The 21,609-nt window shown below is 46.6% G+C and overlaps 1 protein-coding gene across 4 annotated transcripts in view; it reads left to right on the top strand.

Moving 5' to 3' along the window:
- Positions 1-21,609, top strand: part of TPD52L1 (TPD52 like 1) — an 867,680-nt gene that overhangs the window by 623,300 nt on the left and 222,771 nt on the right. For 2 of the 4 annotated variants that reach the window (XM_085611688.1, XM_085611691.1), the window contains exon 5: positions 4,476-4,490. The exons of the other annotated variants lie outside the window; for them this stretch is intronic. In XM_085611688.1, coding sequence (XP_085467814.1) covers positions 4,476-4,490 — 15 coding nt within the window. The remainder of the gene's footprint in view (positions 1-4,475; positions 4,491-21,609) is intronic. 4 annotated transcript variants of the gene reach the window in all.

The following is a 21,609-nucleotide window of genomic DNA, read 5'->3' as shown; positions in this document are numbered from 1 at the left end:
TGTACATGCTTCACCTGTAACGCCTCCCTGATGCAGAGTAATGCCATTTCTAGAGTAACGAAAAATCCTACTGAAACTCAAAAACATAAATGGCAGGTTGATTGGAGGATTTTTCCTTAGAAAATGTGAAGAAGAGGAAGATGTCTGATAAACAACTCAAACAGGTGCGCTAAACTCCAGAGAGAACAAGCATAATCTGGCCTGTTCGTATACAATTTAGCACAACTGCCCAATCTATGTCAGGTTAAAAGTAGGAGCGAAAAAACCAACAAAAGTTGGCCTGCTGAACAAAAGAAGACTTCTGCAACTCTTAAAAGGTAAAATGAATTACAAGATTGAACCATTACGTCACATATGTAAAACATAAATCGTTCAGGATGAACTTGTCTATGATTGAACTTTTTCCCCATGTATTGTTATATGTTGCTTACATACGGGTTTATCGCTTGTCATATCTCTCTGGGTTAATGGTTTTGATGTCCCTAACCTCACTAACAGGAACCACTAAGGTCATTCAAAAGGGACTACATTCTTTAAGTTTGCAAGTTACAACCAGTGGCAAGAAAATTCTAGGAATGATTCTTCAAAATAATTTATCTAATGATAAGCCATGGATTCCAAAATGAAAGTGGATGGGCCTAAGTACATGCCAAAAATATTTTTACAAAGAGAGAGTGTCTAGGAATGATATCTGGGTAATACAAATGAACTACCCAAATCGGTGACATGTAACTGGATGCTTGTCTTGTACACTGTCAGTCCTTCCTCGTCCTTTCACAGAGTGACATCCCATCCTTTGATGCTTGAAGGATGCATACAAACGTTATTGGGAATTATCTTGATTAAGTTAACCATGGTCTTTATTGACTACATTTGGCATCAACATGAGCCCTCTGAAAGCGAGAGCCAAAAAATATTCAAAATCTAGTAAGCTATGGCGTATATTTTTTCTCCCGAAGCGCTGGGGCACTTTCGGCTGCCATGCTGCTCAAACAGAAACACCATTGCACCACAGTGCAAGGGTGCATGTGTTCTCTAAAGTATTGTTTTTGAACTGCAAGAGGCCCCTTGCAGTACAGTAAAAGAATCCTTTACGACTTTTCCCACGGTGTATGTGAGCTGTACTATGCAACACACATGCAAGGTTGGCTCATTACGCTCCAAATATTAGTGGATTGGGATTTGCATCAAAATCCATTGGTGGCTGCATAGGAACACCCATGGCCTGTCCACAGAAGCCCTCTTGAGACAAAGTAGTGCCCAGCATAACTTTGTGTCACTATGTGGAGCTTTCCACCAGCACAAATCCTGGTATACGTTGGATTGTAAATCCCACCTGAACTCTTTGCGTCTAGCTTGCATTTCTCTCTTGACACAAACCTGGTGCAAAACTTTAGTAAATCTGGGCCCTACTGTTCTCAGGATGACCCTGACAATTTTAGACATTTGTACTTTAAAAGTCAACACTTTTATCAATAACCACGGATTATGCCTGAGAAAGGCGTTTGAATTTTATTGTGTTGTATTTTTGCTAATGCATTATCTACTTTGTTTTTGTCTGTATATGCCAAGTGCACTGTGTGCCTCTTCTCACTGCACTTTGTCACTCATGTTTTACGTTGTTATGCTACCTTATCAACTCTGTTTTATGATACTAGTATAATATATGTTAAACCATGATCTTTAACACAGGCCTCATATAGCATTTATCTAAGTTCAGTCATTTTTAAGTCGCAGCCTACCAGCCAGTGCAGCTACAGACATCTTGGGGACATTCAGAAGGTTGACCTAGAAATGCATTCCCCGTTGATTACCATTGGCTTTGTAACTCATATTTTTTGGATTTCTATTTACTGCCTTTATTTGCTTTTGGCTCTCCAAGTTCAGTTCATCCCTCCTGTTGCCTAAAGTATGTTTACTGTATTCTTCCACAAACTCCCTTTCTGAAAACAGGCCTTTAAATCGTGTTCTAATCTTGTCACATTTGCTGTGCATTCAAAGAATGAGGTCAAATGTCAGGCGCTGTCTTCTGAGGGCATTTGTTTACTTTTCTTTCTCCGAGTTCAAAGTAAGGGAATTTATGTGACAATCTTGCTGGAGACATGGGGTAGGAAAGAGTTGTTTTCTAGCACAGGACAACATTTAAATGAACTGTGTAAGTATTTCCGAATATATCAGAATTAGGAATACAAATGAAGCACATTTGTTGTTGTTTCTGAAGTGTGTTGGAAACAAATACTTTAATAAGATCAAAACAATATTTACACCAGGTGATGCAATTTCCACACATTTTCGTTTGTGGACTGTATGGTTTTATTATTAAAAATGTATGTCTGTGCAAATGCAATGGTCTTTTCAATTGAAAATGTGTTGTATGTAATGGCAGTGCACTACCATACCATGCATAATCCACTCTGTGCCACTCTATATCACTTCACTCTACTCCGCACCACTCCACTTTGCACTACTCCATGCCACTGCACTCTGCACCACTCCGCTCTATGTCACTGTATGCTACGGCACTTCACTCAATGCCTCTCTACTCTACCCTGTACCACTGTACACTATGCCAACACATTCTTCGCCACTGTACTCTACACCAGTTCAGTCTAGCCCACACCAATCTACTTTAAAATACGCCACTTTACGCCATACTGCAACACTACACTCTACGGTACTGCACTCTATGCCAATACACTGTGTGCCAATGCACTTTACTCTGTAACACTCAACTCTATGACCCTCCACTCTACACCAATGCACTGTGCACCACTCTAATCTACTCTGCGCCACTGCACTCTATGCCACTGCACTCTACACCACTTTACTCTAAGCCATTACACTCTATGCCACTCTATGCAAATGCAGTATACCCTGCATCAGTCCACTCAGTGACACTTCACTGCACTCTGAAACAATCTACTCTATGCCACTGCACTCTATTGCACTGTACTCTACTCTGCATCACCCTACGTTACTCTACTCTGCTCCACTCTGTGCCACTGCACTCTATGCCACTCGACTGCTCTGCGCCTCTGCCCTCTGCATCACTCAACTCTACGCCACTCCACTATGCACCACTCTACGACACTTCACTCTGCGCCACTGCACTCTGTGCCACTTTACTCTGTTCCACTCATCTCTGCCCCACTCCACGCTACCAAGCATCACTGTAATCTAGGCCACAGCATTCTATGACGCTGCATTGTATGCCGATGAATTCAATGCCACTGCACTCTATGCCACTATACTCTGCCACACTCTATGCCAATGCACTCTACACCAGTCTACTCTACTCCGCCACTCCAGTGTATGACACTCTACGCGACTCCACACAATGCCACTCCAATACACGACACTCTCTGCCACTCCACTCAACTCCACTCTTTGACACTCCATGTGACTCTTCTCTACGCCACTAACTTTTAGCCATGGGGAACAGTAGCCACGCTAGTGCACAGCATGGCTAAAACATATTGGCAATGCCAATAGCTCTAGCATAAGCGAAACCTAATGGCTTTGCCAATGCTTGTTTGAAACATAGCCATGCCCAAGTATTGTAAATATTCCTAATTGCTTCCATATGGAATACTGTTTTTTTAAGTTCTAAAACAGTATTGTCTGACTCTGAACGTTTTCATTTCTAAAAACAGTGTTCACCTAGCTGGTAGACCTATGTTATTCAGGTTTGAGTGTACCTTGCCCGCATTTTGCTTAATAAATGTTCGTGTCAAAAACTGTTCTTGACCATTATATTTCATGGGGCTGATTCACAAAAGCATTTATGAGTATGGGAAGCAGTAGTCCGGGAGTACTTTTTCATGTACTCAATGCATACTCCAAAATGTTGTTGTACCGGAGCTTAGTCGGGGATCGCATCAAGGCAATGATCTGTCTCTCCCCTAGCTTGGCAGTAGGCTTCCCTATGCTTCCTAAAACGCAAATTTGGTTTGTGCATTCAGTTCAGTTAAAACAGGCTAAAAGCTCCCTTCGGCCAGACCCATAAAATGATTCTTCATCTAGAAAAGATGCATCTTTCATTACCAGTTTCCTGCAGGTTCTTAATTTATGCATCTGCAATGCCCTATTAGAATGCACAAAGCCATTTTGGAACCTTCTTCATTTCCATCTATTTTTCACTGAAGAGTGCCTTCATTTTTTTAAATTATACACCATAAATGTTTTAACAACCTTTTCTAACCTAGAGAATAATAAGTTCTAAATTAAATCCGTGCAACATGTAATTGCCACATAATTACTCTTCTTGCTGCTAATGGCATAGCTTAATCTGGGTAGAATCAGAGCTAGTTTCATCTTTTTAAAACGTCTATTTTTATAAAGTGATTTACAGTACCAATTTCTCTACAAAATGATGCTGTTTTAGTAAATTAAAGCATTTGATCAATCACATTTCACTTCAACCTCTCTCAGTCTAACTCTTACTTTGACATTTGTTTCCCTCTCTGCTGCTGAAGATCACACTCCATTGGGTAAGATACATGTTGTGTTGGTTTTCTTTGCCTGTGCACAGTAGTTGTGGTTTGACAAAGCATCTCAAAGCCAGATTTTGATAACCTAAAAGAGCCCACGAGCATGCGCTTGTAAATGTGTTTGATGCAATATCTTGTTTTGCATTTTTTAACTACATATTGTGGTGAATTGTGTTTATGTACGTATAAAGGAAGTACATTATGTTTAAAAATAAAAATGTGTTTCCTTACTATTAACGATTTTCTTTCTGATAGATTTACCAATAAAAAATCTTGTTCCTTCTATTGTGTTTTCAATGAACGTTTTTCTAATATTGCTCTTCCAAATCATGGACCACATTCTTATGTTTATTATGTTATATTTATTGTAAAGCACTATTACCAGCAAGGGTATCCTGGCGAAGAGTAGGTGTGTATGCTTAGCCCTGCCTATGGTAGGTTGGTTTGCTGAAAAGCCAGGTCTTTAGCTTTTTGTGGCATTCTAGAAGAGAAGGGGAGGCTCTGGTGTGGAGTGGCAGGCCATTCCATGCTTTAGGAGCAATGTGAGAGATCTCCTGTCCTCCTGAACATGTTCTGTGTATGAGTGGGATGTGTGCGAGTAGATGTCCTGTGGAGCAGAGGTGTCTGGGTGGTTGGTGGAAGGAGATGCGACTGTTCAGGTAGTTTGCACAGTGCCTTGAATGTGTGTGTGATGAGTTTGAAATGAGCACATTTGTGTTTCAAGAGGACGTGAAGCTCCCTAAATTGATGTGTGATGTGAGTTCTGAGTGGGAGGTTAAGGTTGAGTCTGGCTGCAGGGTTGTGGATGATATGTAGTCTTCTAGTGAGTTGCATGGTGATCTGGGCATAGACGGTGTTCCCGTAGTCCAACTTGCTAGTGACTAGGATGTAAGTAATAGTTTTTCTAGTGTTGTTTATGAGCCATTTGAAAATCTTCCTCAGCATCCTTAGGGTGCGTAAACAGGATGCAGTGATGGCATTGACTTGTGCGGTCATGTCCAGTTTGCTTTCAATAATTATTCCGAGGTTCCTGGCATGGGTGCTGGGTGTGGGTTTTGGGTAAGACTGGCCTCGAGTTTCAGTCCTATAGTGAGGTGTTCTTGCCAAAGATCACTACTTCTTTCTTGTCCGTGTTGTGCTTGAGACAGTTAGCTTTAATCTAGTTAGCCACTTCGGTCATGCAGGCAGTCAACATATTTCTACTATTGGAGATATTGTCTGAGAGGGAGATTATGAGTCGCATGCCATTGGAGTAGGAGAGGATGTTGATGTCGTGCTCCACAAGTTGGCCACAGGGATCAAGGATGTGTTGAAGAGGGTGGAACTGAGTGATGAACCTTTCGTCACTCCACAGATGAGTTTGTGGGCCTCTGAGTAGTACGATGCCAGGGTAACAGCTAGTGTTCTATCCTTTAAGAAGCAGATCCAGTGGGGAGCAGGTACTTGGATGCCAGTCTCAAGCAGACTCCGATGAGGATGGGGTGTGAGACTGTGCCAAATTCAGAGGTTCAGGATGATAGGAGCTGATGTGTCTCCACTGTCAAGGATCATGCGGATGTCATCTATGGTAGTGATAACTGCTATTTCTGTACTTCAGTTTGGGCTTTAATCTGGACTGCATGGGTAATGGAGCTGGTGGTTAACTAGGTGGTCAGTGAGGGGTCAGAAGATTAGTTCCTCTAAGGCCTTTGCTTGATATGGTAGAAGTGAGAGGGTTCTGTAGTTGGAAAGTGTGGCTGGGTCAGCGGATGGTTTCTTGCACAGGGGCATGAAGGTGGACTTTTTCCAGGTGTCCAGGAATGCAGCTAAGTCGATGAAGGTATTAAAGATGGGTGTGTTAGTGCTTTGCTGATCACTAGGATTCCTTTTGTGAAGGCGTGGTGAAGGCAAGGGTTAGATGGGGCTCCCGAGTGGATGGTCTTCAAGGTTGCAGCGATTTTGATGGTGGTGAAGGAGGGCTATGAGGTCAGAGTTTGTTCTTAAGCCATGAGGGGAAGTTGCGTTTCGATTGGGGCGGGGTCCGGTTTAGGGTTGGAGTTGCTGTATATGGAGGTGATTTTGTTACAGAAGAATTCAGAGACCTCGTTGCAAAGGTATTGCGAGGGGGTGATGTTGGTGAAGACAGCAGAAGATGGGGTGAAATATTTGATGATGGCAAAGATTTATTTTCTGCTGTTAATGCTTACGTCAATGCGATCTGCAAGAGCTATGAGCTTGGTGTTCCGTATCTGCTGGTGCTAGCGTCTTAGGGCTGATTCAAAGATGCCTTTATCTGGGGTGTCTTTACTTGTACTCTATTTGCGCTCCAGTTGCTTGGAGTGGCGTTTCGTCAGCCTAAGCTCCTCTGTGTAGCAGCTGGCCTGTGGTTGGGCTCATGGTGTTGGGTTGGGCTTGGTGAGAGCCAGGGCCTTGGAGCATTGATCCAGTGATCCACCAGAGGTTCTTGATGGCTCTCAGCAAGTTCCGGAAGGGCTTGGGCTGGTGTGCTGTTAGGACAGAAGCCCACTCCTCTTCTGTGATGCTTTTCCAGCTGCAGCCAGTGGTTCCAGTGATGATAGGTCTGTGGTGGTACGGGAAGAGTATGCTGAAACTGAGGGCATGATCTGTCCTGGTTATTGTTGCTGATTGAGGAGAAAATCAGGTCCAATAGGTTTCCAGTGGTGTGAGTGGGTTTGATAATGTGCTGAATTAGGCCAAGGTGTGGAGGTTTTCTAGGAAGCCCATAGCGTTTGGGTCAGTGCAGAGTTCTAGGTGAAGGTTAAAGTTCCAAGGAGGATAAATGTAATGGCGTTGATGATGAGGGGTGTGACAAAGTCTTTGTTGTCCACAGAGTAAAACTGGTGTGTGGTTCTGGTGGTCTGTATCTGAGGGTTCTTCCCAGGAAGAAGTTGACGGTGATGCATATTTTGAGCATGAGGTGTTCCATGTAGCTCATGGGAGTGTCTCTGTAGGTGATGCAGCTGATGATATCTTTTAATATTTCAGTTCAGTTTGGTAAGGTTGCAGGTTGTTGAGGAGTATGCATGTGAGCTAGGCATGTTGTGCAGGTGGTGTTTGGTCTGTGTGAGTGTGAGTGGGTGGCTGGAATCTGTAAGTGGGGTGCTCTGTGATATTGGCATAGGATTGGTGGGTGTAGGGTGTGGGAAAGTGCATGAGAGCTTGCAGGAAACACATGTGAATGCTGCTTCCATGTTGTGTGGTGGATGTGGCAGTGGCGATTAGGGGGCACAAAGGAGCGTTGCAGGATGGAGGTGAGTAGGGGAGAATCAGGGTTCCTAGTGTTGGTTGTAGAGGCGCACAGCCACCATTAAGTAGGTCCTGGGAGGGGAGAAGAACGCAGGGTGTCATGAGTGGTAAACCAGTGATGTCACTTCCTGTGCAGATGGATGATGGGAGATCCAGTGGGAACTTCTTAAAGCATGTCATATGGCTCATTCCATATTAGTTGGGCATTTTGCACAAATAAGCACAAATTTGTGTTCAAAATTTCTGCTCTGCACATGGGAATTCCCAAACCTCATGACCTTTCAAGCAGAAAGTGTGATTGCCAATATGGAAGTTCTACCAATATAATGGAGTGGTGTTAATTACAATTGTATTTTTAATGGGTGGGTGTGTTGGCATTCCCTGGGTGGGTCACCTGCAAAAGTTGGTGAAAATTCAACATCTTGTAGGTTTTGAAATAATCACTAGCAGCATGCAGGTAGTTTCTTACCATGGAATTGAAGGCAAATTTACTCTTGTAAAGGGCGATAGTGTCTTTGTTTTCATGGTGGAAATGGAGCATTCTCTACTTAAAGTGGCAAGCAGTAGCGGAAAAGGTTTCTACATGGAATATATATTTTCTCCTTAAACAAACAGAGAATAAAAGTTATGTTCTTTAGATGCATGCATAGTTCTACACCTGGTTAACATTCTGCTTGTGGAAATTGAATGCATGTGAGTACTCCTGCAAATCTGTAACTTGTGAAGATTTTCATCAGGTCTTATGACATTTACAGAAAATGTCAAGAGTCACAAATTTACTCCAAAGATAGGAGTAAATATACGGAAGTATATTTCACACTGTATTTTCTTTTCCTGTTGTGAATAGGGTCATCTGGAAATTGTTTTTAATGCTCAGTTATCATGGGGCTCACTACTAACTTTAAGATCACTGCAAACAGCAAGAGTAGGGGAGGCACTGTCTAGATTTGCAGCCCAGCATGGCCAGAAGCCAGTGAAAGAGCTGTTAACTCTTTATAGGGCAAAGTGTCTATCAATCGCCACTTATGAGGCTGAAGTGTGGCTATGTGCAAATTGTGCTAAGTCCAGAGAATTGAGAATGATTTAATCAGAAGACTTTTGATGGTGCCAAAAAGTGCTTCAACTCTCTTTTGTCATCTTGAACTGGGTTTGGAGCGAGTGGAAGACCGTGTAGGTCTTGCCGTCTTACTGCTATGGACCAAGATCTGAACACACCTGAACTGGATTTCACTAGATCCATCATATTGGATTGTCTCTCACATGCTAATGTTCAAAGTATTCCATGGTCAACTATTTCAAGAGTATGTTTTTGAAGCTGGGATTAAATTAATTATTTAATAACCCCACAAATATGTCTCATTAAGCCAAAGCTTTTATAAAATATGCCTCTGTAACTTGGACAAATTCACTTCATTTGCAGGCATTGAACCAGTTGAAATCAGTGATTTATTTAGATTTAATTACCAGGTCTCATTATCCCTATTTTGTTTCTTATTTATTTGATGAATTGTCAACACATTCTATTTGATGAGATATTGTCTTTGCCTGGGTCCATTTCTTGGTGGCTTTTACACAGCAATGTACTTGGTCTAATAATCTATGTCTCTGTCCATGTGACAATTTGACACCAAAAACAGCTTTGCACTTTACCCTTTTTTGTCCCTTGTATAAATCTTTCAGAGTTACACATTTATTTCCAATGCTAAAGCCTTTACAACCCTGTTCTTTTATTGAAGGTTACAGGGTTTTACTTTTTTTGGATTCAATGGCCACTTGTGCGGTTTTAAATGTTCTAAAAGAATCAAGTGCAATTAAAAAGAAATATGGCTAAGGGGAAGTTGGTGTACTTTGTATGGCTTAACTTAAAATGCTATTGAATAAAAATGGGGTTGTCAATCTAATATTTATTATGAAGACTCATTTAAAAAAAAAGAATTGGGATAAAATGTAATATTTTGTGCTTTTATGATTTATTTTAATTGAATAAAGCTTGATTGACTAACTGAGTAGGGTCATTGGTGAACTATCTTCACGATAAGGGAACTTGGTTGCATCAAAGAAGTCTATAACATTCACATTGAAAACAATAGTTTGCACATTACTTTTAATTTCCACCAGCACAAAAATCCAATATTTTGCTTTGAACCTAAATGCATCATTTGATATAAGTGATCCATTTTCTGATGTAGTTTCCTGTTTCACCAGTTGAGGGTAGCTCACAAACATAAAGACAGTAGAAGATAGGAAAAGTGTTAACAAAAATCTTAACGACTAGCTAGATGGCAAGAGTTTTTGAGAAATAAATCCATCCGAAAGTAATACATTAACAGTAATGAACAATTTGTGTTATAAAAATGTATAAAATGTGTAGTATGGCTTATGATATATGTAAGAAATTAGGTTATTAGTTGTGCGGGATTTGAGGCCTTACTGGGAACTAAGCACCCCATTATAGCACTTAACTCTCTTACTCCAAGGCCTACTCAGGGGAGGTGGTGTGGGCTAGCAGTCACTATTCACTGGCATGCAATATTAACACTGAACAAATGACTGTCCAGTCAGTGTTTTATCTTCAGAAAACGGAAAAGTTCATTTATTACTCACACTACTAGATACTATGCAATAATTTACACATAAATACATCAGGCAGATAGAAATAACTTGTGTGACATTCTGAAATCATATTTGACCCCTAATAGGTCATGAACACCAAATCTCTGCACCCCAATACCATACCAGATGGAACATCACAATTTATTGGTGGTATCACTTTAAGTAAGGCAAGCCTACTATCTTTGTCAGGGTCAATAGATCAATTTATAAGACACGCCTATTGCCTTTATCACAGGTCACCACATCAAAAAGACCATAACCACATGTTAAAAAAAAGAAACATAATTATATAACCATAATGAATAACAATGTGTAAATGCAATCATTATTACCAGTAAGGCAATAAGGCCTGCCAGGAAAATCATCACATCAAAAATACTTCAGTATCTCCTAGACAGTTTTATACTATTTTTCCTAACTCCTATCCAATCATACTTGCACCCTTCATCATACAGCATAAACAACAAAGGATCTCCACTAAAGTGACCCTTTGCCGGGCCCAAAAGGCATTGCAGCGCTGACAATATGAGGAGCAACGCCCAGTGATGAAGCATGACATCCCCAATCCCCAGGGAAGTGTGAGGGCAACAAAGAAATAGTCCATAGGATCCCATTTCAAAAGTTTGTCCACCTTTTTGTTCTCTCTCTCTCTATTTCTTGTGATAGGAACATTACCTTCCCAGTAGGTGATGGACCTTTATTGGCTCCTAGTCCCCCCTTCTTTTCGCTTTGAGTAACAAAAACCACTGTCAGCCATGCATTGTTAATATAGCATTTAAAATAAACATAATATATGTCTGTGTCTTTTTTAAACGCCTTTAGGCCACATAATATGCAGTCATAGAACCAACCACTGGAGTCTGAGGTACTTCCAGGCTGTAGAACAAAAGTTCCAGCTTTGTGAATGTTTAAAAGCAATGAAAACGTATCCATGGGTCATGCTTCCTTTGACCTGGGAGATATAGGGTTAATTTCCAAAAGCTGGTCAAGGGGGCTACCATGGTCCTGCAGCCCCAAACACTGCTTTGTGAATGTTGATGATGCCCCTGCCCTCCTGGGGCCACCACAAGCAGAAACATGTTTTCAAATCAATCTGCACTGGGTATTATAGGGTGGTCTCAACCAGGAAGTAGTGAATATTTTATGAGGGGCTCTCCTACTGCATTCAGGAGAGATGCTTTCCTTTTGCATTTTGTTTTTCTTCTTTTGTTGGGGGTGCCTGGTCCCACCCAGGCACCCTGACATCTCCTATGGTTGGGGCAGCGTGGGAAGCCCACTCCCGCGCTGCCCAGTCGACTCCTTTGACTGCTGGCATGGAAACATACAGCTAGAATTTCCCCTGCCTGCTCCTTGTGGGCAGGGATCACCCTGTGTGGCTGCCAGGCTCCCCCAGACATAGGCATGGGAAGCAGGGGTGAGTCAACTCCACTGGAGGTGGTGAAATGGTTTTCCCTCTACCTTCTGTCCTGGGGGCCCAGCAATGGGGTCCTGGGCCCCTTTCTCTAAATTGTGGGGGAGGAATAACGGTGCGCCTACTCCTTTTCATCGGAGGCTCGGGGTTAGAATCCTAGGCCCCTTGACGGCATACACCGATCCATGGGATGGGGGCTTGGCCTCATGGAGTTCTGAGCAAGGTGCCCCACGCACACACACTCCTGAGCTCATGAAAAATGAATGAACATGGGCCAACACCCCAGGCACACCTGCGGGTAATTTCTGAAAACAGCGCTAAAGACCCATGCACTGGTTTCTCATAGGCATGCTTAAATGGGCAGAAACTTTAGAAGGCCGATTTTGATAATTGTGGGCTCATTTTACTACTGGTGGGGAGCTGTAGCCACCAGGAACATTTTGAGCAAGCCGCCTGGCCTCAAAAGGGGTGCACTTTGCGGAGAGTTGGCTTCACTGGCTCCTTGTGCCAATCTTTTCCTTTTCTTGGACTCTAGTGCTCTTCTCCTCCTGCTGGGGCACAGAAGTCCAGAGCTTCCACCTCCTGATCCTCAGAGAGTCCTTGGGTCAGCTGTAGGCAGAGACCTCAATCTCAGTCATGAGGGGACTTGTCCTTCCAGCACTCCATGTTGTTACTGTTGATGCAGCCCAGTTCCAAGGTACACTCTCATTCTCTTCCTTGTGCAAGACTTTTTAAATGGTAGAGGACATTTTTAGATGCCAGGTCACCCTGGCCAATGCTAGGTGCTCTTAGAAATGCCAAAGAGAACCAGATGGTTCAGTCCGGGAAGAGGTGAGAGAAAACACGTTTACTCCAAATGTGGCTTGTAGGACACGGCCTCCCTAGCTCAGTCAATCATAATGGAAAAGGAAAGCTAATGTGGGCAATGACCAGATGCACCACATGCAAATCCATTCCCATTGACATACATTCCATGATTGGTTTCTCTTCCCAACAGGAATATGAGGTGACTATCACAACTGTAGGGAAAGAAGCCCCTTTGCATGTTGTGTGTATTTTTCTGTCTGTCTGTCCCACCAAATTAGGACAGGACATGAGACAAAGTTTAGGAGGCCAATAGAACCTCCCTAAAATCCCTATCATTCAGACTGGGGCATTTTCTTGTCCTTAGGAAAGCTCGCTGATGCTTTTGGGCCATTTACGAGCAAGGGCAGAAGCATGTTGATATGGTTTTAGGGTGCAGGGTTATAATCCCTCCGTTTCATCCAAGATTCTGTCCTTATCTATACCTAATTAATTGGAAGTAATAGCTGCGTGTTTTAGCGTATTTTTATTCTAGACCCCAATAGACAATAGTCTTAAAAAGCGCTCCCTGGAGTATGGTTGAGCCGGCCATTGTTTTTTTGGATCCATGAAGCGACCTGATGATGAAGCATGTCACTGCTAAAGTTGGTGAGGGTCACCAACAAAAACAACTAAGGTTATTGGTCTAATGTCAGAAAGGGGATGTACCATGCACAATCTTTAACCCTACCATCCGGGTCAGTTTTTGGTAAGGTAGTAGGATACCTTTGGTGTGATCAATCCTAGGTTGCAAAATCACCCTCCTGCACTGCATGCTGGGACAATTCAAGATGACACTGTCAAGTGGTTTCTGTTCACATCTCATCTGGCTCCACCCCTAGCTGACATCACTGTCAGGGACTGTCCCACCAACACTTCAAAGGGGAGCTCCTTTTGTGTTTGCTTCAGAGATCAGGGCACCCTTGTTTGTTCAGTGGGGCTAGGCTGTCCCAACCCTGGCACAATGTGACAGCCAATTAACAGATTCAAATTTACTTCTCCACTCTTCCTCCTAAGGTTCTGAGTAAAGCACTGTTAATTGCTCCTTTTGTGTGGGGAGGCCTTTGTTCCCTCTGCTTGGAATCAGAGAAAATAACTTTGCCCCAACAGGGTGTACATGTAGGTTTTTAGGATATGTGTATTCAAACCAGTCACGCGTGTTTTATTCCAGTTTGATACCTGATTGGACTTTGTAGGCCTAAGTGAAGCGAATCTGTACTATATGGCAGATTTCCCCCATGTATGTAATACAGTGACAATTCAGAAAAACCAGTAAAAGCTACTGACCTTACCGCTGAGTGCCCACTAATATTGAAAGGCATATCCCAGGTCAACCTCTAGCCTGGCAGAGTCCTCTCTGTGCTAGGGACCTGTGCGCAGTTACTGGGCTGCACAAGATGGTAGTCTCACACGTGCAGCATACACATGTGTGCTCCTTACCCTAGGTGCATCTCACCGGCTTTACCTTAAGCGTCAGATACTGGTGGCAAACATGTACAGTCCATTTACCATATAATTACTGTGGGTGAGACATAGGTAGAGTCTCACGCATAGTAAAATGCTCCAGTGGCAGCTTATGATTGAAAATAGTGGTAGGATACAAATACAAACATGGAATTGCACCGTTCGAGTGAGCCTGACTACCTACTTACTTCCATCCACTTACTCACCCACCTGCATTCAACAATTAACTCACCCACTGCCTTTGGTCACCTACCAATTCACTCATCTACATTAAGCTATCCACTGCCATTCACCCAACTCGTATACCCAGCCACTCACCTTTATTCAGCCACTCGGTCATCCCCTGCAATAACTGACTCATCCACTCACACAAACACACATAGCCTCACCCATCCAGTATCCAGCAGTTTCAGTGATAAAAGCACACTTAGAGGCTTCATTAATGTTTGGTTTTAAAACGAGCACTACTAGCCATGATAAAGTACTGAAACCATTGCTGCTTTAGAGAGACACCATCACCTAGAAAGGAAAGAAATGAAAGGGAGAGGAGAGTTAAGAGAGAACAGATTTTTATGGCTCTATGTCGCATCATGTCACACGCCCGGAGAGGTACTGAAAGAAGCTATTTATTAACTTATAGTCCTCTTCCTCAACTCTTTTGCTGCTTCCTGGGATGTGGGGAAGAGGGGATTATGAGTAATGTCACATGCTCTTAACATGCTTCGTAACCCACCCTTTCCCATTTCGTCATAGAGTGGAGTGCGGCCAATAAGGCTTGCTGATCACACCCCAGCCTTTGAGCTGATAGGAAAGGTGGGGTAATAGCAGCTGAGTTGCATGCAGTCTTTAAAAGCCCGGCAGGCCCGGACTGGCAATGCCGGGCACCGGGCAATCCCCCGGTAGGCTGCCAGGGGTGGGGGCCGTTTTTTTAGCAGGGGGCCGGTTTTGTTGTTGTTGGGCCGGTTTTTTGTCCGACCTGCTAGTAGTAGTCTACGTCTCTCCTCGCTGATCCGTGCGGGGGCAAAAAAAAATCACACCATCAATAAATCTCCTGATTTCTTTTTCTGTACTAGTGCTGTGCAAATGCAATCGAGATCATTATTTAAAATAGGGGGTGGGTCGCGTGCGGCGCAGATGTCTCCGCCGCCGCGTCTACGCTGTCTCAGTTCGCCCACCGTAGGGTGTGGGAGGGGCGCGCGGCATTGGTGGTGACATGACATGCGTATTGGTGTTCGCGCAATAAAAAGTGCGCGTGACCCGTGAGGCCAGAGCATTCCAGAACAACTAAGCCAGCCAGAGACTGAGAGGCACGCTGCACGCACCCCATAATTTAATTTATTTGTAGTAGCCCCTGCCCCTGCCTGCGTGTCCCACTGTCCCTCTCTGCTCCTTGCTGCTGCTGCCAACTGTCTGCAGACTGCCGCCGCTGGCAGGTGAGTGCATTTTTGCAAATTTAATTTTCATCATGGCATTGGCACTAGTCTGTGGGCCGGGCCGCGGCCGGGCCGGGATTAAAACAAAAGATATAGAGGCGGCCTGCAGCCGGCAGCCACTTCGGAAGTACTGCAGTCAAGTGTTGTGAGGACGATGGGTTTTTTGGTGCAGCAGCTTCTGCTATGGGCTCACTAGCTCCAAGATAAGGAAATATGATCGCAGGAGCTCACTGTTGTATTTATCAGGTAGTTGTGGTGGGGGGATGGGGCGGGAAATCTTGCGAAAGCACCCTCACAAAAAGGAATTTAGAAACACCTGGCCTCCTCACTGAAATCTCAAATAACACACAGCAATAACACCCCCCCCCCCCTGTAATGTTGCCCCTTTCCTGTGTGATGCTGCCCTCCCCCACAGATGACAAGGGGCGTTGTTCAGGTTAGATGGGTTTATTCTCGATTATACAATTCCAGCAGGAGCGCCGGCACGGAGCTCCGTCCGCTATTCAAATCGGCGCGCTAATGCCGAACCTGAAATGGCCGCCGCCGGAAGTCCGGTGACGTCACGCCTAGCGTGCCGTCGACTAGACCGCAACACCACATCTCCCTCCTTTACAACACAACAGTCACAGTCCCTCCTACACAATAGAACAGTCTTACTTGTGGTCTAGGCAGAACTCCTCGAACCTTCGTGGGAGCATTATTCTCCTTCCGCAGCGTGTCCTCCTGCTTCCTGCGCCTGCGGTAGGGGTGTTGCTCCCCTCACTCGGAACCGCCTCCCCACTCGCTTCTCGTGGCTCCAGCCCGCTCAACTCAGTCTCTCGGTCACTTAGGCCCGGAGTCTCGACTTCCCTTCCTCTAGGACTCCAGGTACCTTTGGGGACACTTCCCGCTTCTCCTTCTGGTCTCCTACTTTCGCTTTTCCCCGCCGGTGTGGCCCCGGCTCCTGCCCCGCTGTCCAGCTCCGTGTTCTGCTCAGTCTCATTGGCTCTGGTACATCTAGCCATCCGATCTTGTGCCCAAATCTTCCCGTCACTCAATAAGGCTGATGTGGAATAGGGTTCCACCACTTGGAAGGGGGGCGTGAATTTGCTGTCCCCTTTCCTTCCCGGTGTAGGCAGTTTCACCCTCACCCACTCTCCTCTCTCCAAGGCGGCTTCCTTGGTGCTGTGCCTTGCGTCATAGTAGTTCGTGTATACGGCTTGTGCTTTCTCCAAGTTTCTGCGCACCACTGCCGGTGACCAATGACTCTGTACCGTGAGCTTCTTCCAGGCCACATTGTCTCGGGTGAACGGTTCTCTTCCTCTCAGAACGTGGAATGGGCTGTAGCCTGTGGACGAGGGAGTTATCCGGTACGCCCATAGCATACGCTTGAGTTCTTTCTCCCAGCTCGCTCCCTGACCGATTGCCGCTTGCACCGACCCCATTATTACCCTGTTGAATCTCTCTACTGCTCCGTTCCCCGCGGGGTGGTAGACCGGTGTGCGTCTGACGGTTATCCCGTTTCTGTCCATGAAGGCCTCCCACTTGGTCGATGTGAACTGTGGGCCGTTGTCACTGAGGATTCCTTTGGGGATCCCTTCTCTGATGAACACCTCCGTGAGGAATCCCAGGATGGTGTCTGTCTCCGCGTTTTCATCCACATGGACTTCTGGCCACTTCGAGTATCTGTCCACGACCACGGTGAGGTACTTCTGGTTGCCACTGGCGTCCTGTATGGGACCTAGGACGTCTATGGAAATCTCTTCCCACGGGTTTTCCGGGAAGTCGAAGCGTCCCAGCGGTGGACGTAGCACTTTCTGCGTCTTGTCTGCATTGTTGCATTGCTCACACGTTCTGACGTGTCTTTCCACTGCGAGGTCCAACCCTGGCCACCAATAGTCCTCCTTCACTTCCCTTCGTTTTCACGATGCCCAAATGTCCTTCGTGGGCAAGAGCTACCACCCTAGGCCTCAGCGCCATCGGGGGTACTACTTTGTTGCCTCGAAACAGGAAACACGGGTTGTCCCCTATTGACAGTTCTTCCCTGACCTCCCAGTACTGTTTTAGTTCTTCTCCGAGTAACCTCTTCTCCGGCCACCCTTGCGTCACGTACGTTTTGACCGCCTTCACCTTCTCGTCGGACCCGTACTCTTCTTCCCATTCCTGCTTGCTGATTGCTCTTTCGTGATCGCCCATGAACGCCACTGCGTACTCCGCCCAATTCTCTGCGTCTTGCACCTCGGCCGATTCCTTTGCCGCCGCCCTGCTCAGGTAGTCCACTACGCGGTTCCTGGTGCCTGGGATGTACTCTACATCGTACACGTAGTCGAGGAGTCGCAGCGTCATCTTAGCGATTCTGGGTGTAGCGTGCTCATGGCCGCTGGACGTGAGCACCTTCACCAGGGGTTTGTGGTCTGTTCGTAAGAGAAACCGTCCTCCCCACAGGAACTGCCGGAATCTTTCCACTGCCCACACGACAGCTAGCATTTCTTTTTCGATCACGCTGAATTTGCGTTCATTGTCGGCCAGCGTGCGGGACGCGAAGCTGATGGTCGCCGTCACTCCTTGTGCTGACTGTTGAGTTAGCACTGCTCCTAGACCTCGGTCGCTTGCGTCTGTGGTCAGGGTCGTGGGAGCTGTTGGGTCGAACCCTTGGATGGGTATAGCGTCACATATTTCTCTCTTCATCTCCTCGAACTCCCTCTGTTGTTCCTCCTTCCATGAGAACGCCGTTTTTTCTTTCAGGATCAACCTCAGGTGGTGTGTCTTTGACGCAAAGTGGGACACGAACTTGCTGTAGAACTCAGCCATCCCTAAGAACGTTCGTACTTCCTCCTTGCTGGCAGGCGTAGGTGCATCTCTGATGGCCGCGACGTTGGATGCCTTGGGCGTTATGCCCCTCTGACTGATTTCGTGCCCCAGGTAAGTGACTTTTTCCAGTCCAAACTTGCACTTGTCCCACTGGGCCGTAAGCCCGTTTTGTTCCAGTACTGTCAAGACACCCGCTAGCCTCCGGTCGTGTTCTTCCGTGGAGGCGCCCATCACCAAAATGTCGTCCTGGAAGAACTGGATTCCTTCCATCTTGTTGAACAGACGGTGCATCAATTTTTGGAAGACTGCCGCTGCCGAGGCGAGCCCGAACGGCATCCGTAGGAATTTGTAGCACCCGAAAGGTGTTATGAATGACGTGAGGTGGTTGCATGATTTGTGGAGTGTGATCTGGTGGTACGCAGATGTTAAGTCCACCGTGGAGAACCACTTAGCGCCCTTGGTCTTGGCTAACATCTCATTGATGCGGGGAAGGGGGAACTGGTCCACTACAATGTTCTTATTGAGTTCCCTGAGGTCTACACATAATCTCACCTTCCCGTTCGGCTTCTGTGCCACGACTAAGGGGGCCAACCATTCCGCATTATCGATGGCTTCGATGATCCCGTTGTCCTCCAACCTCTGCAGTTCCTCTTGTACTGCCTCCCTGGTGCGGAACGGGATGTTTCGCACTTTGTGGGACACCGGTCGGGCTCCTTCCTTCAGGTTTATTTTGTGCGTGAATTTCGTTAGCCTCCCTATGTCGTCTCTGAAGACTGCAGGGAACTCCTCCTTCCACTGCCTTGCTCCCACTTTGGGGTCTTCTTCCATCATGAGCACTTGTATGCGGCCTCCCGGGTTCAGCTTTATTCCCAGCTTCCCTTGATCCTTCCATCCTAACACTGATGGCCCCTTTTCCGCCACGTACAGTTTTCCTTCACACGTTCTGCCCTTGAATTCGAATGTTAAGGGGCAATACCCTACCATGGGTATGGGTTCACCTGTGAATGTCACTGGGTGGATGTCCGTAGGACGCAGTCGGTGTGTTGTGACGGGTGCGAAGTCCTCCTCCCATATCTTCCTCTTTATGATCGTGTAGGGGGAACCTGAGTCTGCGACCATGGTGACTCCTACTCCCCCGATGGTCATGTCGCACCTCGGTTTCTTGTCGACCGCGCCGTCGATCCCCAAGATCTGGTCATCTATCATAAGGATCTCTTCGTCATCCTCCTGGCATTCTTGCTCTTCCTCCTTATTCATCTCCTGCGCCACGTACTTCACTTGCTGCCTTGGTGTCTTCCTTCTGCATACTCTTTCGTAATGACCCATCAGCCCGCAGTATGTGCACTTAGCCCGGAACGCTGGGCACCCTTTGTCGTTGGCGGCGTGTCTTTCACTGCCGCATCTGTAGCACGTGTTGGTGCTCCCTTGTCCCTGCGCCTGCTGTTTCGCGCCCCGGGTCATGAGCTTCCTGTGCTGGCGCGTGCTGTGCTGTTCCGCCATCGTCTGTCTCTCGTGACCTTTCCGGTCTTCTACCCTGCACACTGCTTGTTCTGGGTGTCGGTCCTTCTTTGCTGTCTCCGCACATCTCTTGGACATTTCTACCTTCTTCACCATGGCTACCACCGTCTTAAGGGGTTCGTCTCCACTAGCCCTCAGCTTATCCTGGATGGACGCGTTCGCCGCGTGCATTACTATTTGGTCCCTAATCAACTCTTCCTGGAAGGCTCCGAATTTGCACGTTAGGGCCAGCTTCTGTAACGCCGCCACATACTGGTCAATCGACTCCCCTTTCTGTTGCGCTCTGTGGTAGAAGTTGTACCTGTCGACGGCTACACACACGGTCGGGCGGTAATGGGCATCCATGTCGTCGATCGCGTGCTGAAACACATTATCATCCGCCGCGGGCCGCGCCACTTTCACCAGATCGTCGTAGACCCTCTGACCTGCAGGGCCCAAATGGTGTAGCAGTATTCTCTTCCTGTGCCTGCTCGGGAACTCAGCGCCGCTTTCCTCCTCCAAAGCGAACAAGAAATTCAAGAAGTACGGCTTCCAATCTTCCCACGGCATATCTGGAACCCCTGCTTTCGTGAGGAAGGGTATCGGGTTCGGCAAACCTGTCGATGTGGCACTCATCGTATTCCTTGCCTCCGTTCGCCGCGGTCTTGGACTCGAGCTCCTCGACCCCCGGGTGCTGTCGGGTCTCCCTGCGTCTGGGTCGTCGTCTCGGTCTGTGGTGCCGCCGCCGCTCGCGTGACTTCCTGTGACCCCCGCCACGATGTGTGCGTGCGCCTCGCCCCGTGGACTCTCCCTGGTGCGGTTCCACTCTGCTGGGCCGTCGCGGTACGGAATCGGGCTCAGGAGAGACCCGTCTGAGTGGCTGTGCGCCCTCCTCCTCTCTCCGCGACACTGCCGCGCTCCTGCTGGTCAGGGGTGGTGACCGTGGGTGTCGATGGCGTGCAGACCACGAGGCACTCACCCTGGAGGCAGCGCTGGGCCGTTTCACCTCCTCGTCGCCATTGTAATGTTGCCCCTTTCCTGTGTGATGCTGCCCTCCCCCACAGATGACAAGGGGCGTTGTTCAGGTTAGATGGGTTTATTCTCGATTATACAATTCCAGCAGGAGCGCCGGCACGGAGCTCCGTCCGCTATTCAAATCGGCGCGCTAATGCCGAACCTGAAATGGCCGCCGCCGGAAGTCCGGTGACGTCACGCCTAGCGTGCCGTCGACTAGACCGCAACACCACACCCCCCACGTTGCACTCGTTCCCTACGCGCCGGATGGGGGCTGGTCTGGGAAAATTTGCCAGGGCTGGTTTCAGTTCCCAGTCCGGCCCTGAAGCCCGGGCTGGATTGAAAAAGGCTGTTTTCTAATGGTGCTCCTGCTGGAGGAGGAGAAAAGCCAGAGGTGTCACTGCATTATGTGGAAAGCCATGTCAGCCCTGCCGTGCAGCTGTAGCCACATATTCGGCACAGTGGGGCTTAGGAAAGTGCACGACTTTCACTGGGAGTAAGGGTCAAGGAAAATACAGTGAACAAAATGTTAATAAGAGAGGCCACAACAGGGTAGGGGCACAGCCCCTTAGCGCTTGAACATCAGCTGCCCCTGAAAAATCTAAAACCGGGTGATCAAAAAGCGAAAAATCCGTGCGGATTGAACAGACGGAATCCATTTGAAACAGTAAAATAAAAAGATATTTAAAGTGCCAAATTGCTTTTTGATTAGTTGGTGAAACGTCAGGTTTAATAAATAATTTATGAGAATAATTGCCAATACAAAGGCAGGGTTAGGATAAATGCACAAGCTCTGGTACTGTGCTAT

The sequence above is a fragment of the Triturus cristatus genome, chromosome 6 (genome assembly GCF_964204655.1).
Source record: "Triturus cristatus chromosome 6, aTriCri1.1, whole genome shotgun sequence".
NCBI classification, from domain to species: domain Eukaryota; kingdom Metazoa; phylum Chordata; class Amphibia; order Caudata; family Salamandridae; genus Triturus; species Triturus cristatus.
The sequence above is the reverse complement of the archived record's forward strand: the minus strand, read 5'-3'. Positions and strand labels throughout refer to the sequence as shown.